The sequence below is a fragment of the Canis aureus genome, chromosome 29 (assembly GCF_053574225.1).
Source record: "Canis aureus isolate CA01 chromosome 29, VMU_Caureus_v.1.0, whole genome shotgun sequence".
Taxonomy (NCBI): Eukaryota; Metazoa; Chordata; class Mammalia; order Carnivora; family Canidae; genus Canis; species Canis aureus.
Genome location: NC_135639.1, coordinates 26,680,562 through 26,700,031, shown reverse-complemented (window position 1 = coordinate 26,700,031; position 19,470 = coordinate 26,680,562). Strand labels below are relative to the sequence as shown.

General features: G+C 53.2%; 1 protein-coding gene across 3 annotated transcripts; it reads right to left on the bottom strand.

Annotated features, from left to right (window-relative positions):
* Positions 1 to 395: 395 nt before the first annotated feature.
* On the bottom strand, positions 396 to 13,527 carry LDB1 (LIM domain binding 1). Of its 3 annotated transcripts, none has more exons than XM_077877880.1 (11): positions 13,371 to 13,527; positions 5,349 to 5,451; positions 5,182 to 5,226; positions 5,016 to 5,091; positions 4,820 to 4,922; positions 4,475 to 4,647; positions 3,860 to 3,982; positions 3,542 to 3,625; positions 3,323 to 3,446; positions 2,973 to 3,121; positions 396 to 2,256 (listed from the first exon to the last, which is right to left on the bottom strand). In XM_077877880.1, the coding sequence occupies exons 1-11, from the start codon at positions 13,393 to 13,395 to the stop codon at positions 2,026 to 2,028; spliced, it is 1,236 nt and encodes a 411-aa protein (XP_077734006.1). In that variant the 5' UTR covers positions 13,396 to 13,527; the 3' UTR covers positions 396 to 2,025. The 3 variants fall into 3 exon arrangements, with proteins under 3 accessions (XP_077734006.1, XP_077734007.1, XP_077734008.1); XM_077877881.1 differs by having other exon boundaries at positions 2,979 to 3,121; XM_077877882.1 differs by lacking the exon at positions 13,371 to 13,527 and adding an exon at positions 8,001 to 8,244.
* Positions 13,528 to 19,470: the final 5,943 nt, after the last annotated feature.

The window sequence follows — 19,470 nt, the reverse complement described above, 5'->3', positions numbered from 1 at the left end:
GCAGGAATCTCCTGGAAAGGCACAGGACCAAATCTCTCAGTGGTTCAAACCACCAATGCTCCTCCAACCCAAGCCCAGGCAAGGATTCCTCCACAACCCCAATAGCTTGACTCAGGGCCTTCTATCCCAGAAAAACTGCCTTGGGAAGGCCACCTGTCTGGAAGCCCCAATGGCAGCTGGGGGGGTAGGAATAATTGTCCCAGGAGACAGGGAAGTCCACTTCTGAGGGAGACAGGCCCAGCCCAGGACAGGAGGAACAACAGCAGAAGGTGAGGGAAAACGTGAGATGAGACTTAAGCTCTTCCTTCCCAATAACTGGTCTTAGGGGCTGTAGGAAGGAGAGATAGGGGAAAGACTGTGACGGACTTGTTATTAGGCATCAATGACCAAGACACTTTCAAACCAAAAAGTCTCTTTATTGATCGGTACCATACATGACTCAAATGGCCCAAAAAAAAAAAAAAAAAAAAAAAAAAAAAAAAGGCATTACATTTGGGGCGGGACATCCATCTTCCCCACCCCTTCCCTCAGCTCCTAACACAAAACCCTCCCAACAGTGGTAGCTGGAGTGAAGGAAACTGGGTATGGAGGACCCCAGAATCCAGAAGGAAGAGTGGGGAGAAAGGTGGTGCTAACACTTCTGGAACTGGCCACAGAAAAAGGCAGCGAAGCCACAGAACTGGGCCCAGATCCGTGGGACCCTACTCCTGGCCTCACCGGGGTCCAAAGCCTCCATGTGTCCAACTGTGAAAGAGAGCTGAGGATCCTGGCTGCTTCCCCCCTCCCTTCTATGAGGAAGGGGATGGAAGGGATATTGGAGATGAAGACCTTTTACGTCAGCTGGGGAACAGAGGTCTATTGCTCCCAGGTGGGCTTAGAGCTGGGACATCCTCAGTGGCTCCTTCCCCTCTGTGGAGGACAGGGGAGGACTAGGTAGACAGTTTGAGTAGTTGGGAAGAGAGTATTGGAGAGAGTGGATGAGCCCCTCCCCCTCTATCCCATGCCTGCCCAACTGAGACAAAACAAAAAACACAGCAACGAACAGCGCTCCCTTCCCTCCACACTTCCTAAGGGAGGGAGCCTCCCTTCCCCCCAGCCAAGACAGCTGCTCTAGTGGAGGACTTGTAAAGAATATACACACCATGGGGAAGGGGGTTAGGGGTGGAATAGAGGGAGTCACAAGCACTAGGACGGCAGGCCAGAGTCCTGGAGGATGGGGAGACAGAGACAACAGCAGGGGGTTGTCACAAAGATGAGGCCATCATGGCCCCCTACCCCAAGGCATGCCTTCCCCAACTCCAGTGACCCCAGAGGAAAAGGGAAGAGAGATGGCAAAGTATCTCCTTGGTCTGAAGCTCTCAAACTGTATAAAATGGTAATGCACACCCCTCTACCCCCACACTCACCTCCACCTGGGCCCTAAGCCCCACATTTGCCAGGAGTAGGGAGGTAGCTGGACTTTTTAATAAGGGGAAGAGGGGGTACATGAGTGATTTTTTTAAACTTACATTTTTAATAATATTATTTTTTTAAAAACTTGGGAGCTGGGATAGGTGGCTGCAGGGAGGAGCCAGAGCTTTACCCCTCTACTACCAGTCACCTAGGGGGAGGTTTAGGAAAGGGGCACTCAACCAAGCCCCATAATTAAGTCCCTAAGGGCTGTGGGATAAACAACCCCAGGCTTGAAGAGGGTAAAATCAGGAGGATGGGGAACCCAGAACCTGGGGCAAAGATGGAGGCAAATGCCCTGAGGGCAGTCAGGACATTTTGCAGAGGCCCAGGGTCCACATAGGCATCCACATGAGTACCCCCTTCCCCCAAAAGGCTCTGCAGAGGCCAGGCCCAGCCCAGGGCCACTGGGGGGCAAATCTTGGCACCTGCCCCCAGCGAGTCCAGTTCCTCCCTGAAGTGGGTGGATGGAGGCTGCCCATTTTAGATGCTCAGTCTCTTCATTCTGTCTTCTGCTCCCTGGGGCTGCAGGGGTGGGGCAGGCAGGCAGAGCGCTGGGTGGCCATGGCAAGGCCTCTACTGGGAGGCCTGTGATGTGGGGTTCTCCGATTTGCTTTCTTGGCTGGATGGAGGCTTGCTGTTCCAGGGGCTGTTGGCGCCCAGGGCGGGGGAGTTGTTAAAGCTGTCCTCGTCGTCAATGCCGTTGGCCGCGTCAAACTGGGTGTTCTCCAGCCGGGTGATGAGCCTCTCGTCCTCGTCCCCGAACTCCCCGCCCATCAGGGTGGGCTCCCCCACCACCATCACATCCTGAGAGTGGCGGAGGTCCCCAAACATAATCGGGGCAGGGGCTCGTCCGGCCCAGGGCAGCAGAGAGCCCCAATACCCACCCAGGAAATTCAACACCCCCAACCCCTTCTCACCCGAATTTCAAACCCCAACTCCTCTGACACCCTCAGTCCCTGGAATCCTTCCCACTGAAGGACTGCAGAGCATCACAGCCTTTAACCCACAATCACTAGATTCTAGAAGTCAATCTATTCCCCTCGCTCCCTAGTTCATCTCCCCCAAACTTAGGGGGCTCCTAAACTTCTGTCCACATGTAATAGAGAAGAAGCAGATTTAAAAAAAAAAAAAAAAAAGAACACCAATGGGGAAAAGTGTGTGCATATGCATATGTGTGTATTCTAGATTCACACACGTTCACATTCATGTGTCCCTCTGGTCAGTGTGTGTCTGATGGTATGTGGACCTCTAAGCTGTCTGTCCTGAACATCCATGTTCTCAAAGCTGTCTCTGTGCCCTTATGTCCTTCCTATGTGCTGTCTGAGTCTGTGATCACAACCATGGCATGTCATTGACAAGGACTCTCATCAGTGACAGTAGCCAGCCCATGCTGGCAGAGTACACCAAGAAAAACTGTCTTTGCTTCTATGCCTGCTAGTGAGCTCAGGCTGGGATGGGGTCAAGGGTTAGGGGTCAGCAGTAGGGCAGCCCAGAAGAGAGAAGAAAGCCGAGATGCTTACAGGTACCTGGCTGGAGAGGGCGAAGGTGCTGGCTGGGCTTTTCTTCTTGCTGTTGCTGTTGTTGGTGTTGCCACCCCCCGAGCTCATGGTGCTGCCCCCTGACATCTTTCGTTTCCGCCGCTTGCTGGGCTGCTGCCGTGCAGGCTCCGCTGTGCCGGGGAAAGGAGATTCAGGAGGCGCAAGACCCCAGGGTCCCTTGTTCCCCATTCTGGCTCCTAAGGACCCTGAGCCTACCCTGATCCCAATCTTGCAGACCCAGGAGTGAAGAAGGGGCTTCGTGAGGAGGAGAACCAGCGCTGAGAAACATCATCAGATCCTAGTAAGAGCAGGGGCAGGTGGAAGGCACTCACCGGGGGGTGCTACCATGCGCTGCCACTTCTGGAAAAGGCAGGTCTTGAGGCAGTCACGGGGGCTGAGGCTGTAGGTCTTGTGACGGGACATGAGCTCCTGCATGGGCTCGAGTATCACACAGAGCTGAGGGGAGACCGGGAGGTGGCTTATCAAAGGACAGCTGACATGGAGCCAACACCAAATGGGATGGGGCAGAAACTGGGTGATCAAGGACTCACTCGGAGGTAGTTGAGAGTGGAATTGGACAGCCCACATCGGGTGATATTTTTGGAGAGCTGATCCAGCATCTGGGGGTCCTGGGCCTAGATGAGGAGAAGGAAAAGAACACTAGCATCTGGGTTGCATCTGTTCATTTGACCTATCACTTGAGCCTCATGACACTCCTAAGAGAAGAAGGGCTACTATGAAACCCATTCTTCAGATGGAGATACTCTAACCCTCTGAGGTCACTGTCAAGAAATAGCAGACCTTGTTCCCTCCACCCTTCCCACTGCCTTCCCTCAACCCTTGCATCTTGGGTCCTGCCCACAACTCACATGCATGGCAAGGATGCTGCGGGGGATGAGCTCTCGGTGCTGCCGGATGCTGAAGTGCCACGTCTTTATCCGCATCATGTCGTCAAACATGAACTCTAGGTACAACCGGCCCTCCACACACACCTGGAGACAAGCTTGTCACATCTCTGCCCCCTCCCCACGTACCTGAAAGTATACCTGTTCTCCCGTTTGCTCACAACTCTCCTACTGAATATACTTCTACCACCTGCACATAAATCTGGGTGCATAACTGACAAAACTGTTCCTTCATACACCTGTCACACCCCTGGCCCTTACACACACCTTACACGTACACACACACAATAGAAATGTTTAACAGATCCATGTCATCCTTCCAAGTAGCTAGTGATACGCTCATCTGCTATAAACTCAGTGAGGGCAGGCTCTCGTTCACTGGTGTACCCCTGCGGCCCAGAAAATCGTCATGTATAAACTCAATAAATGCCTGATGGATGTTGTGGCATGCCTGCCCTCCCTTCTTGTCTTGCTACTTCCTGTTTTGCCTCCCTGGGGAACAGCTGAGTATATTTTGGGAGAAAGGAGGGGAATCAAACCCAGGTGCTTCAGTGTTCCACATCCAGCTGGGCTGCTGACCTGGGTGAACATGGGTTTGCCATGCTGGGTCACCATGCTGCCTTGGTCACAGTCGAGGGACACAAAGTTGCTGTGGAATGCCTCCTTAGGGTGCTTAAGCACATAGTATAGCTCCGTAGCACCCCCTTCAAAGATGCTGCGAAAGTAGCGTGGGATCAAGGTCCGGCCAATGGCTGTAGAGATGGGACAAACTCATTAGAACAGAAGGACCTCCAAAGGGGTCTGGCAGATGCCAGCATTGCCAAAACAGATCCCCAGAGACAAATATCTACTCCCAGTCCTTAGAAGGACACAGGAGGTATTACTCTCACAGCAGAACCAGCAGTACCCCCAGAGGCCACTCACTATATCTCTTTGGTCCATCCTCCAGGCAGAAAGTGATGGTTAACATGGCATCATCCTCAAAGAACTCAGTTGTGAAAGCATCCCACCAGAGATTGTCACACTCCTAAGGAGCACAAGGTGGGATATTTGTGTGTGTGTGTCAGAAAACAACCCACAGGGGTCCCTCTCCCTCCCAGCCCTTGTCCCCTAGCCATACCTCTGTCCAGTTTTGAAGCCGTTTGTTAAGCTCAAATATTCTGTAGTCAGTTTGGTTGCCATATGGTGTGTGCCTCCTGGGGGAAGTGAAGAAGGGAGGTCAGTAGGAAAAGCGCCTCCCACCCATATAATGGAAAACACCTCCCTCCTCATTGGATTCCACTTACCCAATCCCAGGCTCCAGGTATGTAGGCGGGTACATGGGAGTTGGGCTGTGTAAGGGAAGAGGCTATGAGAATGGGGGTGGAAGACAGAAATTATTGGGGAGTGCCACTCCCTCCCCCTTCCAGGCAGGATCCCATCTGGAGAAGGGATAGGAAGTGGTAAGACTCACCCCACATCCCGATCTAGCATGGTGCCGGGATGGAAGGGGGGGAAGGCGTTGCCGTTCGGGGGCTCCTTCGGTGAGTACAGCTTGAAGGACTTTGAGGAACAACCTAGAAAGAAAAGGAAGAGGGTCCCCTGAGTCCCAGGGATCTTTCTGGAAAGTCTCCTAGACTGTGTGGACAGGGACTGGTATTCCAGAACCCCCAGGGTGGGTGGACTTGGGGAGGGGGACGACCCTAGGGAACATCTACCTCTGCTTCTAAATCTGGCTTCAATTTCGTTTTATCATGAAACTAGAAGTACTCAGCCCTAATACCCAAGACCCCATTTCTTCATGTGGTTGAGCCCTGGATGATAGAATCGAAGCTCTGAAGAAACGTCAGTATCGCAGAGCAAATGAATATCCAAACATTAGAATCTAATTTTGATAAATCCTCTTTTCATCTACATTATATTGTTCAATCATCACAACCACCTTGTGAGGTAGCAGGGTCAGCTATAAAATACCCATTTTACAGATGAGGCAAAGAAAAGCTACCTTTATGTCAAGATCATAGAAGTAGTAACTGGCAGAGCTTCTAAGCCCAGATCTGATTCCCATATCCTATAGTATTTCCACCCCTCTATTGCCCTCTGGAGACCAAGTTGCCAGAGGGGAAACGAGAGTGGGGGGGGGAAAGTTGGCAACTCCCTGCCCCTCCTCCACCCCCAGGGTCTCAAGAGGGCAGGGAACAGAAAGATAAAGGGGGGTGGGTGCCTGCTGGGTGCCTCCCACCAGATAACCAGTTGGGCCTTCTGCCTCCCCCACCAACGGCCACTCCCTTATCAGCCCAGCCCCCTTCCCCACACCCACCATGGATCTAGTATTGTCTCTAAACCAGAAACCCAAAGCCTCAACCTCCTTTCACTTGTGAGACTTGCAGTGGGAAAGGGAGACTGACAGGCCTCCAATGGATCCCTCTCTACTTACAAACCTAGGCCTGGGAAGGAACCAAGATTCCAGGGGGCTCAATCTAATAGGAGGCAAATGGTAACTAGACAGAGGTCTCTGCTTAGGTGTCTCTGTGCATACATGTTCCCTATCCACCTCAATGAGCAGCACACTATTCCTGATGTACTATTTCCTAACCAGAAGTATTACATTCATAGTTGGGTATGAACCAACCACCTCTGCAATCCTATTTTCCCCCTCCCAGCCAGAAAGGTAGGGAAACTGAGGCATACCAACAAAGGTCCTATCCTCAGTCATAGGTGCTTCCTGGAATTCCTAAAACTTGACTGAATTTGGAAGAGTGGCCATATTGGCTGTATCTAAGCCCCCTTCCCAAATTAGATACAAAATCTATTTTGCTCCCTAGGGGGAAGAGACAAAAGACGACCCTGTGCCAACATGCATCATTTAATCATCCCTCCAGGGCCCCCTCCTCACAATATGGGCAAAAGGAGGGTCCCAGAGGAGCCTACACTACACAGTTCCTGAAGGTGCCAAGACCTAGAGCCTGTATGTGCCTGCACACACGTGTGCCTCATCCTGCCTAGCAGGCTTCCACCCTCAGCTCGCCCCAACATGCCTACCAAGAGCTGGAACCCAGCAGCCCCAGGCAGGATCAAGGTGCCTGCAACAGGCCCTTGCCCCGTACATGATCTCTAACAGGTCATGTCCACACACTCCCAGCACAGCACACACAGCTTTCACAGGCCAATCTGGACTGAATGAGGAGACTGTATCCTTAGGAAAGAGACAGTCCCCCGCAGCCCCAAGTCTTCCCACTCCACAGACAAGGAGACTAAGGCCACATAGGTAGCCCCAGCTCCCAGAGCCTACGAGAGGCCAGGTCTGGCCAATGAACTCAAGAGTCTAGATTATGAGACCTGACCCTTGCTCCCTAATTAGGCTATCCTTTCCCCAAAAGCATCACTGCCCTTGCCCCACAGTTTCAGGGCTACTTGAAGAAATGTGTCAGCTCAAGACCCTCAGGAGAAGAGAGGTAGCACACCTGGGTTCCTCTCTAATTCTGAAAAAAGTTTCGGAGCTTCAATTTCTCTCACCACAGACCTGACAGACATTGCCTGAGGCTGGGTAATAGTTCTGAAGAGCTACTACCAGAAACTCTGAGGCCTCTATTTACACCTCCAGTGAATGGACACAAACAAACGCAGCATCTCTTCAGAGCCATAGCAACTCCCAGTAGCCCCAGCCCAAGGGCTTGGGAGTGAGAAGAGAAGGGGAGGGAACATCACCCAGACCATCTGTCCCTGTTGCTGCCTGTCCCCAGCAGCAGGGGTAGAGAGAGCAAAGTGGGGGTGGGGGTGAAGGGGATGTATCATCACCCTTGGAGTCAGACATAGCACCACCCCCCAACCTCTAGCAATCTGAGGGCCCTTAGGAGGAAGACGGAGGAAGAGCCCAGAACTAGTAAAGTTTTCTCAGGATGGAAGCTGCATCCTGGGGCTGAGGGGGGCACCTCCGGCTGGGCATTTCCATGGTAACCAGCCTGACCTGAGAGGAGGCCCCCTTTCTTTGGGGGCTGACCATAGGTCAGCAGGCTTGAGAGTCCCGGCCGCTCTGAGCTGGGGCACTTCCCCCAGCTAGCATACCACGCCTGGGCCAGACCCAGGACCTTCCACCCACCCCCAACAGGCTTGCGCCCAGACTTACCTGGGAGAACTGAGGGGGCCAGGAGAGGTGCAGGGAGCAGCTGGAAGCCCAGAGGGGCCCTGGCAGGGGCGAGGGCTGAGGGGGCCAACTTCAGCCGTTCATGTCCCGAGTGGGACAGGCAGGCCTGGCTGGGAGCTCCACTCCGCGGGCCGCACAAAGACTCGCACGCACAGCCTCGGCCCGCCCCGCGGCGGCCACAGCCCCGGGGGAAAGTTACAATAGCCACTGGGCCGGGGGCTGGGGGCCAGGGGGCCGGCCTGGGGGGCGGGGGGCCGCGGGGAGTCCGGAGCCTTCTTTGTTTGCAAGGTTTCCCTCAACAATGGCTGCTCCGCTCTTTCCTCTCTCCTCCTCCTCCTCCTCGGCTCTCCCCGCCACCGCCTCTCGCTGCCTCTGCCTCCAAGCAGCCCGCCCGCCCTCCCCAGGCCAGCAGGCCCCTCCGCTGGGGCACCAGGAGAGGCAGGGCCCGGCACTCACACTCACTCACACTTGCACACGCACAGACACACGCAGCGCCCGCCGGCTCCCTTCCTTTTCTCCCTTTCTATGCCTCCCTCCCCTCTCCGCTCTCCGAGCCTCTCTCAGAATGAGGCCCCAGGGCGGGCGGAGGGTGGAGCTGCCCCCACCGGCCCCGCCCCCTCCCTGCGAGGAAAGAGGAAGAGGGAGAGAGGGAGGGAGGGAGAGACGCAGGCAGGCAGGGAGGACTGCTGAGAAAAACAAAAGAGAGACAGAGACCCAGAGAGACGAGGGAGAGATGGAGACCGAACAGATTAGGCCTTGAGAGACCTGGATGGAGGGTGGGGGGGAGCGTGGGGCCAGGAACTGAAATGCTCCCAGCCCTGAGCCTGGTGCTCAGGGGTGAGCAGACCAGCCAGAGCCACTGGCAGGGATGGAGAAGGGTGCTCTCCTCTCTGGAGACTCCCCAATATCTTCCAACTGCTTCCCCAACGTCCCCCAAGTCTCTCTTCCTCTCCCCTGTGATCTCTTGGTTTGAAGGCTGGCTGGGGCTGCCACCCTAGGCTTTCAGCCCCTGGTGAAATCCCCAAGCAGCTGGGGGGAGCCTCCAGGGGGTTATTTTTGACAGAGACACACTCTGCTTCAGCTGGTAAACAGTGACTGGAGGGGAGGGGGACACTCCAGGCTGCCTGTCCCCAACCCAGCTAAGTTCCTAACCCCCCACCACCAGAGTCTCACGGATGCAGGGCAAAAAGGCACTGTCAGAGCTAAGGAAAGCCAATTTGCCAGAAGGGGCCTAGTCTGCTGCTGAGTCCTCCTCCTGTCATCCCATGGAAAAAAGGTATGTTGTTACTGGAGTAGGGCCTGTTCTCCAACGCAAGGGGGAAATCCCAAGAGAGGAGGTGTTTTTAAAGCTTGAGTAGTGGTCCAGGCCCTACTACCTGGACAGATAGGATAAAGGACAGGCGCGTGTGCACGTGCACACACACACACACACACACACAGGAGGAGGTGCAGCCATACAGATCTCCTACTGCTTTGCAATTTGAGTCTCTGCTCCCTATTCCCTGCCTTGCCCCCCAACCACATTCACACAGCCCAGCGACAAGATTTCTCAGGACATACACACTGGTTGACTGTGCAGTAATATTGCACCTGGCTCTGCGAACATCCTCCACACATAAATAACACCTCTCGCTTTCACATAAATCAGTATCTGATACACACCTCAATCTGCAACATACCTCAAATGCTAAATAAACCCAAACCCAGGACACACACACATACGTAGTCTGACAGCCCTGACTTCCATACACACTGGGACCTGTGACACATGCCCTTTGATCCTAATATACACCACCCAAACTGCATTATACCCCGTGACGGACTATTACATACACACCCTGACCATTTGTCATCCAGAGATTTACCCCATAAACCACTCTCCCTGAAACCTGCAAACCATTCTCCATGATGGTCTGGCCATATGATACGCTCCAGCTTTCACAAACATATTGAAATCTATGACATTCAGCCAGACTCTGCAACATACTGCCTACTACCAGGAATTAAAATATTCCACTGACTCCCAAATTAACAGCCCAACCCTGAGATGACCACACTTCTCCCCTACTTACAGGACAATTCCTGTCATTTGTTTCGTGCCTTTAAACTTTCCAAAGTGCATTCATAGGCAGTACCTCAAGAGAGACTTACTGAATACAGGCCCAAATGTGATGCTAACTTGAACAGATTACAGTGAGACAAGAGGGCCTGAACTGGAACCCTGGATTTCTAACCCTACTCATACAAGCCCAGCTCTGGGGCACTGCAGCCATTCCTATTCACTTGCCCCTCCAAGCCAGAAGTGACTGTCTACAGGGGGAAGAGGGTTGGTGTATGCTCTGGCTTCCACCTCCAGCTTAGAGCTCAGTTTGTCTCCTCAAATTTTGGAAAGAAAGACCCTTAAATACCAAAATGTACCAGGACTCTGGCCCATCACTCAAAAAGGGGCCCTGCTCCTGGTTCCCTTCTTTAGCAAGTCTGCTTCTCTCTCAGTTCTGACTTAACTCCCCCACATGCACAGGAGCAGAAGAGGTCCAGCTAAAGAAAGCAAATCTGAGTTAGAAGGCCCTAGAATTGGTGGTGTGGGGGTGTGGGGGCAGTGGGGAGAAAGGAGGGAGAAGCAAAGAATGACAAAGGTGATGAAGGAAAGAAAAGGGAGAGTACCCTCCTGGAGGTGGAACTCTGAAGGGCAGCAGCCTGTCCCAACCCATAGGATAAGGTACCAGCACTGCCCCCTGCCCGGGCCCCTGGGGCTCCCTGACCCAGGCCTCCAGTGTGCCTGCCCCCCTTCCTTTGTCTGTGCCCGGCCTCCCGTTGGCCTGGCGCTCTGCCATCCTCCTCTCCTGGCTCCCAGCCGCCACCACTGCTGCCTCCTCCCCTCCCCCTACTCCTCCCTGCCTTAACCCTTCTGAGCCACATGCTGCCCCAGACAGGCCCTGGCCCCCTCAGTAACCTGCCCTGCCCCGGCGATGCCCCTTAGCAGAAGTTCTCCCTGCTCCTGACCAAAGCTTCAGAAGCTATTACCTACCCCAGGAGCACTATGGGAGCTGGGGGTGTGGGGGTGTGTATATGTATATCTTGTGGTGTTTCCTTCCGCGTTTGCATGTGTGTGGGTCTGCATGTTCTCTGGCTTCCCTCAGTCACATGTGTGGGGCATGTGCTGTCTCTGCTGGGCTGGGGGAGGAGGAGGAGCCGGGAGACAGTAGAGCACAAAGGAGAGACTCAGGCAGGCAGGCAGCAGGCAGGCGGCCTGCCAGGGCGCCTCAGCCCCCACCCCATGCCTGCTCAAGTGGGGGGGGGGGGGTTGTCTTTGGGCCTGGACTATACATGCTGCCATAATGCCCTTGTATTCAACCATGTGCTCCCACCCATCCATACAAGCCTGGTCCCCTCCCATACTCCAACTCCTAACATTCCCCACCCCCAGACCACTCTCAGGCCCCTCCCCATTTGGTTCTCCTTGAAGTCTAACCTCCATTCTCTGTAGCATCAATCCATAAGACTTCTTCACATTTGGGAAAAAGACTCCTCACTCTTAGCCATCTTTTGCTCCCCTCTCCTCCAGCCAGGCCACCCAGACACACAAAAGGAACATGTCTTTTGGAGCACTGACTGAAGCTGTCCCCTCTCACACACACCCCTATACATGGATCCTCTTCCTGTCCCCATGCTGCTCCCAGAGAAACTGAGGGGGGAACTTCATCCTTTCTCCTACTGGACCCAGGCACCCTGCCTCAACTTCAGGACCAACCTCTCATCTACCTCCAGCCAGACAACCCTTCCATACCCATCTCCTACTCACTATTTTTTTAGTAACTAAGAATCAAAAATTAAGACTCAGCCCTCTAGCTTGTATAGAGCCTTAGTTTCTGCTATAGTCATGTGTGGTGAGGGAGGATGAAGGCCATGGGGAGTACTCAGAGTGTGGATGGATCTAAATGGGTACCCAGGATAGGGCAATTATAAAGAAAATATACACACAAATATACACATCAAGCTGGTAGGAGAAGGAATGATAGGGCCAGGCAGGATTCCAGCTTGGCGAGCTCTTCTCTCTCCTCTTCTCCCCAACCCTCTGCAGCAGGAGCCAGGGGTTCCCACACTTGGATATTCCAGGATCCTCAAGATCTCTCTACTAGTCCTCCCTCCTTTAAGGGCCCTATGCCCCTTAAATGTCAGCCTCAGCAGGCACTTTAAATGTGTGCCCAGCCCAGCTTGGCCTGTGTCACATGATTCTCAAGGAAGCTTCCGCACTGGCAGCTTCCCTTGGGGATTGTGTATATATGTATGTGTAGTGGGGGGTTCAGTTGTGGGGTATGGGGCTCCCAAAGAATGGGGCATATGGAGAAGCAATGGATCCAAACCAGGTCAGATTCTGGGACACCGGACTTTTAGAAGAAATATAACTTCAGCCTGGAACAAGAGGAGATCCAGCACATAAGAACCCAGAGTCCTGAGAATGAGAATGGACAGTGTTCTGAAGCCCTCTGAAGACTACCTCTTCAGTCACACAACCTCTCTTTTCTCACGGCAGTGAGGTAGAGCCTTTCCCCATGCCCGGGGAAAGAACTCAGACCCAGGCTGTCACTAGCAAGAGCTGATAAGTGTTTTGGGGAGACAGGATCTCAGCCTATGTCCTCTCCCAAGTTCTCACTTTGGGGTCAAGTATTGCTCCCCTGAACTCGACTCCCACAAATCACTCGATTTCCTAAGTCGCTTGGAGCTACCACATTCCCCGTCCCACTAGGGTGGAGATGCCAGACCCCGAGGGCCCAATTATCTGCCCCCCCCCTCCCCAGAGTACCTCCTTGTCCCTCAGGAGGGCTAACCTTCCCTGGCAACAGGCAGGAAAATTTGGAGGGGGGGCGAAATCAATCCCTCCCTCCAAACACAGCCCTCAGAAACAGCCTGGAGGGGGGTATCACAGGAAAAGTAAGAAGGAATAGGCGGAGGGGGGGGCCAACCCAAACCAGCCAATCACAACTCTATGATGACCTGAGGGGGGGGGTGTCAAAAGTCCAGACTCACTTCTGATTGGCTAACACCCTGGAATTCTGGGAATTTCAGCCCCCCAAACCCCTCCTCAATTAGCCTCCCCCACCAAAACACACGCGCGCGCGCGCGCGGCCGTGGGCGCGCGCGCACACAGACTACCTCTGGTACCCCCTCCCCTGCCTCTCGGCTGCTGCGCATTTGCACTTGGGGAGAGCCCTCCCTCGGACTAAGGAAGGCCCCGCATACTCCTCACAGCCCCCATCCTCTGCCATGCCATCGACGCCCCACACACAAGTTCTCGCCAAACAAGGGGTGAGGGAAATGCCGGGAGGGCTAAGGAGGGAGGGCCCCACTCACCAGGACAGGCACAGCCCACTGACATCTTCACATCGCCCGCCGCTGGGGGCCCAGCCGAGTCACGGTGCCCGCCCCGCACGGGGACAGGCCGGGCATGAGCCGCCGCCGCCGCCCGCGGCCCCGCTGCCCTCGCCGCCGGCCCGCCCCGGCCTCGGCCCGGTGCTGGCGGCCCCTGGCTGCAGCGAGGGGCCTGTCAGGCGCGGAGCAGACAGGAAGGAAGCCAGGCAGGAAGGCGAGCTGCCTCTGCGTGTGTGCGCGCGGGTGTGCGTCTCCGGAGTGTGTGTCCGTGTGTGCGCGTGTGCGTGTGCGTGTCTGTGCGCTCCCGCCGCCCTCCCCGCCGCCAACGCCGCCGCCGCTCGCTCCCTCTCCCTCCCGCGTTCGCTCGCGCCCTCGCTGTCGTAGGCGCCCGCTCTCCAGCCCCAGCCGGGCTGGGCCGGGCTTTATTAATATGCTAATTGCCTGCTAGTGGGAGGGGAGAGCCGTGTCAAAGTGACCCGGGCGAGCGCGCAGCGAGCGACGACGTGCGTGCGCCGCGCGGCGGGCGGGCGGCGAGGGGCCGGGAGCGTTCAGGGAACGGCATGCATGTGACGCAGCTTTTAAAAAAGGAGACGGAGGCAGAGACCCCGGAGGGGAAGGGCGGGGGGTGGAATAGGAGGCGAAGCCTCAGCGCTCGGTGTCCGTCCTCCGGGCGCCCCCGAGTTGGGAGCAGAGCGGAGCCGGAGCGGGAGCCGGGATTGGGGGAGGCGGAGCCAGGGTGGGCTGTGAGGTGTAGCTCTCTTCTCCACCCCGGCCGCGCTCTGGGAGGGAAAGGGACTGCCGACCCCCGCCCTGTTCTCCGAGACTCCAGTCTTCTTCTGGAGGGCCTTTAAATCTCACTTCCCCACCCCAACCCCAACCTGGGCGGGGAAAGCACTATCCTAATTCCAGTAGCAACCCAACTCACCTCCCTAAATTAACCACCCCTCCCTTGCCTGCTAAACCAGTTAGGACTAGAGCCAAAAGGGTTAATTAAGTGGGTTCCCCACCCTCCCCTGCCTAAGGGCTGAGATCTGCGTTTTTGCTGGGGGGAGGGGGTAGTGGAATGACCGCCAGGTTGGACTGGGGAGGGGGTAATCCGCAGGCCATCGTTCCCCCTTGCGGGCTCTGACTCATCAGTCAAGACGCTCTCCTCCCTTCCCCCTTTCTCCATCCAGTCTCGGCCTCCCCCCCCCTCCTCCCCCTTCGCCTGCTAGCTGCTCTCCTTTGAGGGCCTCAAGACTGGGGAGAACAGGAAGCAGACCCCTCCAGTGCCCCCTACCTACCCGTAGGGGCTGAGGCGTTGGAGGGTGGGGGTGGGAAGAAGACAGTCTGCTCGGACAGTATAAGGAACACTCCTTCCCCAGGGAGGAGCCTCCCAACCTTCAGGCACTCCTCAAGGACTCCCCAGCCCAGCCCTGGGGGTGGGGGTGGGGGCTCCATCTCCATCCCTTCCCAAAAACCCAGCCTTAGCTGCCTCATAAACAGGAAATACCTATTAGCAGGAAAGAGGGAGGAGAAGGGAGCTGTCTGGAAGAGAGAGCTGGCCCTCTCCCTTCTGGGGGGTCCCGAGCTGCCAGCTTAAGCTTTAAGGTGGGCTCCAGGAGTAGACACTGGAGACCTGGGCTGCTGTCCCCTCTCTAGAGCATCTGGCCCAGACTTGGTAAAGGAGCCTCCTTCTCATTATTACTGGGGGGCGGGCGGGGAGCCTTGATTGGCCCCACTGTCCCCCAGAGTCTGCACAGCAGGCTTGACTGGCTGGGGGATGGTTGTGAGACCCCCTTCTCTCCATCTTTGTTTTTGCTGAGGGAGCCTGAAATGATGGGCAGATGCATAGTCTGGGTCTGAAAAGAGGGCTTTCCTAGAGATGTGGACCCCTTCCATTTGCTTAGGGATATGGTGGGGGAGGGGAGCTGTGAGCGCAGCCACATTCTTGACTCTAGCTTTTCCAACCGTTCTGTGGATTTTCCCCCACCCCAGGAGTGGGAGGGGAGGGGGGAAGCTGCAGAAGGACGTGACTGAGGGCGTCCTTACTGACACAGGTATGTTTTTGGCAGCATCTCCTGAATCTATCTCTTCACATTCCCCCAGAGGTCAGCACTAGAGGGAGTAAGGGGAATCTAAAGCAACAGAACCCACACTAGGAATTTGGGATACCTAGGTTTGAATTCCAGCTTTGCCCCTCACTAGAGCAAATGACTTGGGACAACTGACTTCCTACTCTGAACCCTGGCCTTACCCTCTGTAACTGGTACTTGCAGCTTGGTGAGAATCTGTAGACAAAGTATGCCCAGTCACCTAGCTTGATGCCAGCCATGTAGTCGGTTCTTAATATACTTTAGCCTTTTTCTGCTTTCTGTCAGGGGTGGGCTGGATTGACTGGAAGTTTAGACAGTGTAGAGGAGAGGGACTGCCTGCTTTGAACCCTTTCTCTACTGTCCACGAGGTTGCCTTCTCCCAAACCTGTGGCCACTTACCCCTGAGGCCACTCATTCCAAACAACTAGCTTGGCCAGATTCCATGGTGATCGCCAATCACCTGGCTGGACAAATGGGCTTGCAACCCACCCAATAGGGACTTTACTTCCTCTGAATCTGAGGTTCCCTTCTAGATTACACATACGTAAGTTGGAAGTCAAAGAAGAAACAAAGATTTGTGGAGCATACAGTATGTACCAGGCACTGTGCTAGGTGTTTCATACCGGAGATCCCATTTATTTTTCATAATGACCTTTGGAGGAAGATGTTATTACCTCCACTGAATGAGCAAGAAAACAGATTCAGAGAGATTAATAAATCTGAACTCGTCTGTAAAATATTCTCCCTTTTTTGGCCTACTAATCAGTTAATGCCTCTTTTAAACCTCAGTTTCTAGCTTTACCTCCCCTGGGAAGGAGCCCCTCCCACTCCAACTCAGCTGATCTAGTGGCCCTCTTTTCTTTAAGGAAGTGTCACCTCAGTGCTGTTGAATGGGTGATTAAGGTAAATGGTTTAAGTCCTTGAGGAACCAGGCTTACCTAGGTTAAGAATCTTGCCCAAAGTCAGTCACACAGCTAACAAGTATTCAACCCAGTGCTCTTCCCCTTGACTTAACTTCTAGTATAGACCAGACCTGTGGAGAAGAGGACATCTTTGGAGAAGCTTTGGGAATTGTGATGCAGGCAAAAATGGGAAGAGATGTTACAGCTGCCTGGCAGACAGACCTGGGGTATGGTTGGGAGGCAGTGAGCTTATGTCCTGGAGGATGGCAGGCTCAGCTGATTTGGATGGATGAATATGAGCACCTAGCTTTTGTTTTCTTTTGAGGTGAAATTACATGACCTAAATAAATCATTTTAAAGTGAATAATTCAGTGGCATTCCAGTGTTTTTTAAATACCAGTTAGTGCAAGATGGACTGTAGACACGGGACAAAGTGTAAGTAGGAGGTACTGAGGAGAAGAGGTGAGGTAAGGAAAGGAGAAGGGGAGAGAAGCCCCACAGAGAAGCAGGCTGCAGAAGCCACTAGGTTAGCTTGTTCCCACAAGGAAGTGGGCTCCTGCTTCCAAGCTCCTAGAACCTGTCCCATCCAATTCCCTCTCCTGATCTTGTCTTGCTCTATTTTCTCCCACATCTCTTTACCCCTGAAACACAAATATTATTGGCATCACTCTTTCAAGGACAAATTTTCTTTTTTATTTTTTTTTAATTTTTATTTATTTATGATAGTCACAGAGAGAAAGAGAGAGAGAGGCAGAGACATAGGCAGAGGGAGAAGCAGGCTCTATGTACCAGGAGCCCGACGTGGGACTTGATCCCGGGTCTCCAGGATCGCGCCCTGGGCCAAAGGCAGGCGCCAAACTGCTGCACCATCCGGGGATCCCAAGGACAAATTTTCTTTTCCCATCGAGTAGTAGATGATTTATGTCTTTTTTTAAAAAGATTATTTATGAGAGACAGAGACACAGGCAGAGGGAGAAGCAGGCTCCGTGCGGGGAGCCCAATGTGGGACTCCATCCCGAGTCCCCAGGATCACGCCCTGGGCCAAAGGCAGTGCTAAACTGCTGAGCCACCCGGGCTGCCCTGATCTATGTCTCAATAATAATCGCTATATTCCTAGCACCTAACAGAATGCTTGGAACCTAGTATATGTCCTACAACTTTGTTGAATGATATAAGAATTTGGACAGGATTTATCTTCCCCTGCCCCAACATATGATGCCTTACCCCCTTGACCATCATTATCACCATCACCATATACAACTACCACTTCTTTCTCTGCCAAAGCAGTTTCCTGAAGTATGTAAGAAACTCCCAGGAAGGGGCTCCTGACTGGCTCAGTCAGTAGAGCCTGTGATTCCTGATCTTAGGGTTCTAAGGTTGAACCCCATATTGGATGTACAGATTACTTAAAAATAAAATCTTAAAAAAAAAAAAGGCACCCAGGCTGCCCTTAAAAATAAAATCTTTCTTCAAAAAAAAAGGGCGGGGGGGAATCCCTGTGTGGCTCGGCGGTTTAGTGCCTGCCTTTGGCCCAGGGCGTGATCCTGGAGTCCTGGGATCGAGTCCCATGTTGGGCTCCCTGCATGGAGCCTGCTTCTCCCTCTGCCTGTGTGTGTCTCTGCTTCTCTCTCTCTCTGTGTCTCTCATGAATAAAAAAATAAAATCTTTAAAAAAAATAAAATCTTAAAACACACACACACAACCTCCCAGGAAACCTATTAAATATGCAGAAGTCTACACCTTCAGATAGAGGAAAATTTTTTTTTTTTTAAGATTTTATTTATTGGGATGCCTGGGTGGCTCAGCGGTAGAGCGTCTGCCTTTGACCCAGGGCATGATCCTGGAGTCCCAGGATCGAGTCTCACATTGGACTCCCTGCATGGAGCCTGCTTCTCTCTACCTATGTCTCTGCCTCTCTCTCTGTGTGTGTCTCTCATAAATAAATAAATAAAATCTTAATCATGCCCTGAGCCAAAGACAAGATACCACTGAGCCACCCAGGCATCTCCATATGGAGGAAATATTTGTCTCTGGAGAAGGAAAAGGATCTAGATAGTCTTCATTTTAAAGAAGTTCCTCAGGCAGCCTGGGTGGCTCAGCGGTTTAGTACCAACTTCAGGCTAGGGTGTGATCCTGGAGACCTAGGATCGAGTCCCACGCTGGCCTTCCTGCGTGGAGCCTGCTTATCTCTCTGCCTCTCATGAATTAAAAAAAAAAATGTTCCTCTGGTGATTCTTATGCATGCACATATTTGGGAAGAGCCCTTTTTTCCAAAAGGGTCCCTGTCACTCAGAGCATTCCCACCAAGTGAATGAAACCTATTAATTTCTCCTTCAATAACCACCTGCTTAGCACAGTAGTGGAACTCGGGAGCCAAAACCAAAACAAAACAAAACAAAAAAACAATAATCTGCTCACTGTGTGCCTCTGTCCAAATGGTTCAACCCTTCCTTCACCTCAATTTTTTTCCTCAGTAGAAGTAGAATGGTAATCTTTGCTTTTCTAATTCTTCCAGGGATATTTCTTTTTTTTTTTTTTTTAAGATTTTATTTCTTTATCCATGAAAGACAGAGCCAGAGGCAGAGACACAGGCAGAGGGAGAAACAGGCTCCATGCAAGGAGCCCGACGTGGGACTAGATCCCGAGACTCCAGGATCACACCCTGAGCCGAAGGAAGACGCTCAACCGCTGAGCCACCCAGGCATCCCTTCCAGGGATATTTCTAATTCATCCAAAGACATATGACAGCAAGCTGAAGACCAAACCATTCCTCAAAAGTGGGTTTTAGGAACTAAATATAAAACACTAAAAGAGATAGTGCCTGGGGGATCCCTGGGTGGCGCAGCGGTTTGGCGCCTGCCTTTGGCCCAGGGCACGATCCTCGAGACCCGGGATCGAGTCCCATATCAGGCTCCTCTGCCCCTTTCTCTCTCTGTGACTATCATAAATAAATAAAAATTAAAAAAAAAAAAAAAAAGAGAGAGAGATAGTGCCTGAAGGATTACAACTCCCTGGCAGAGTAACTACCATCCAGGTGTATTAATTTTCTAATGATGTGGAACAAGTTACCCTCAACTTTAGCACTTTAAGACAAACTTTTGTTAT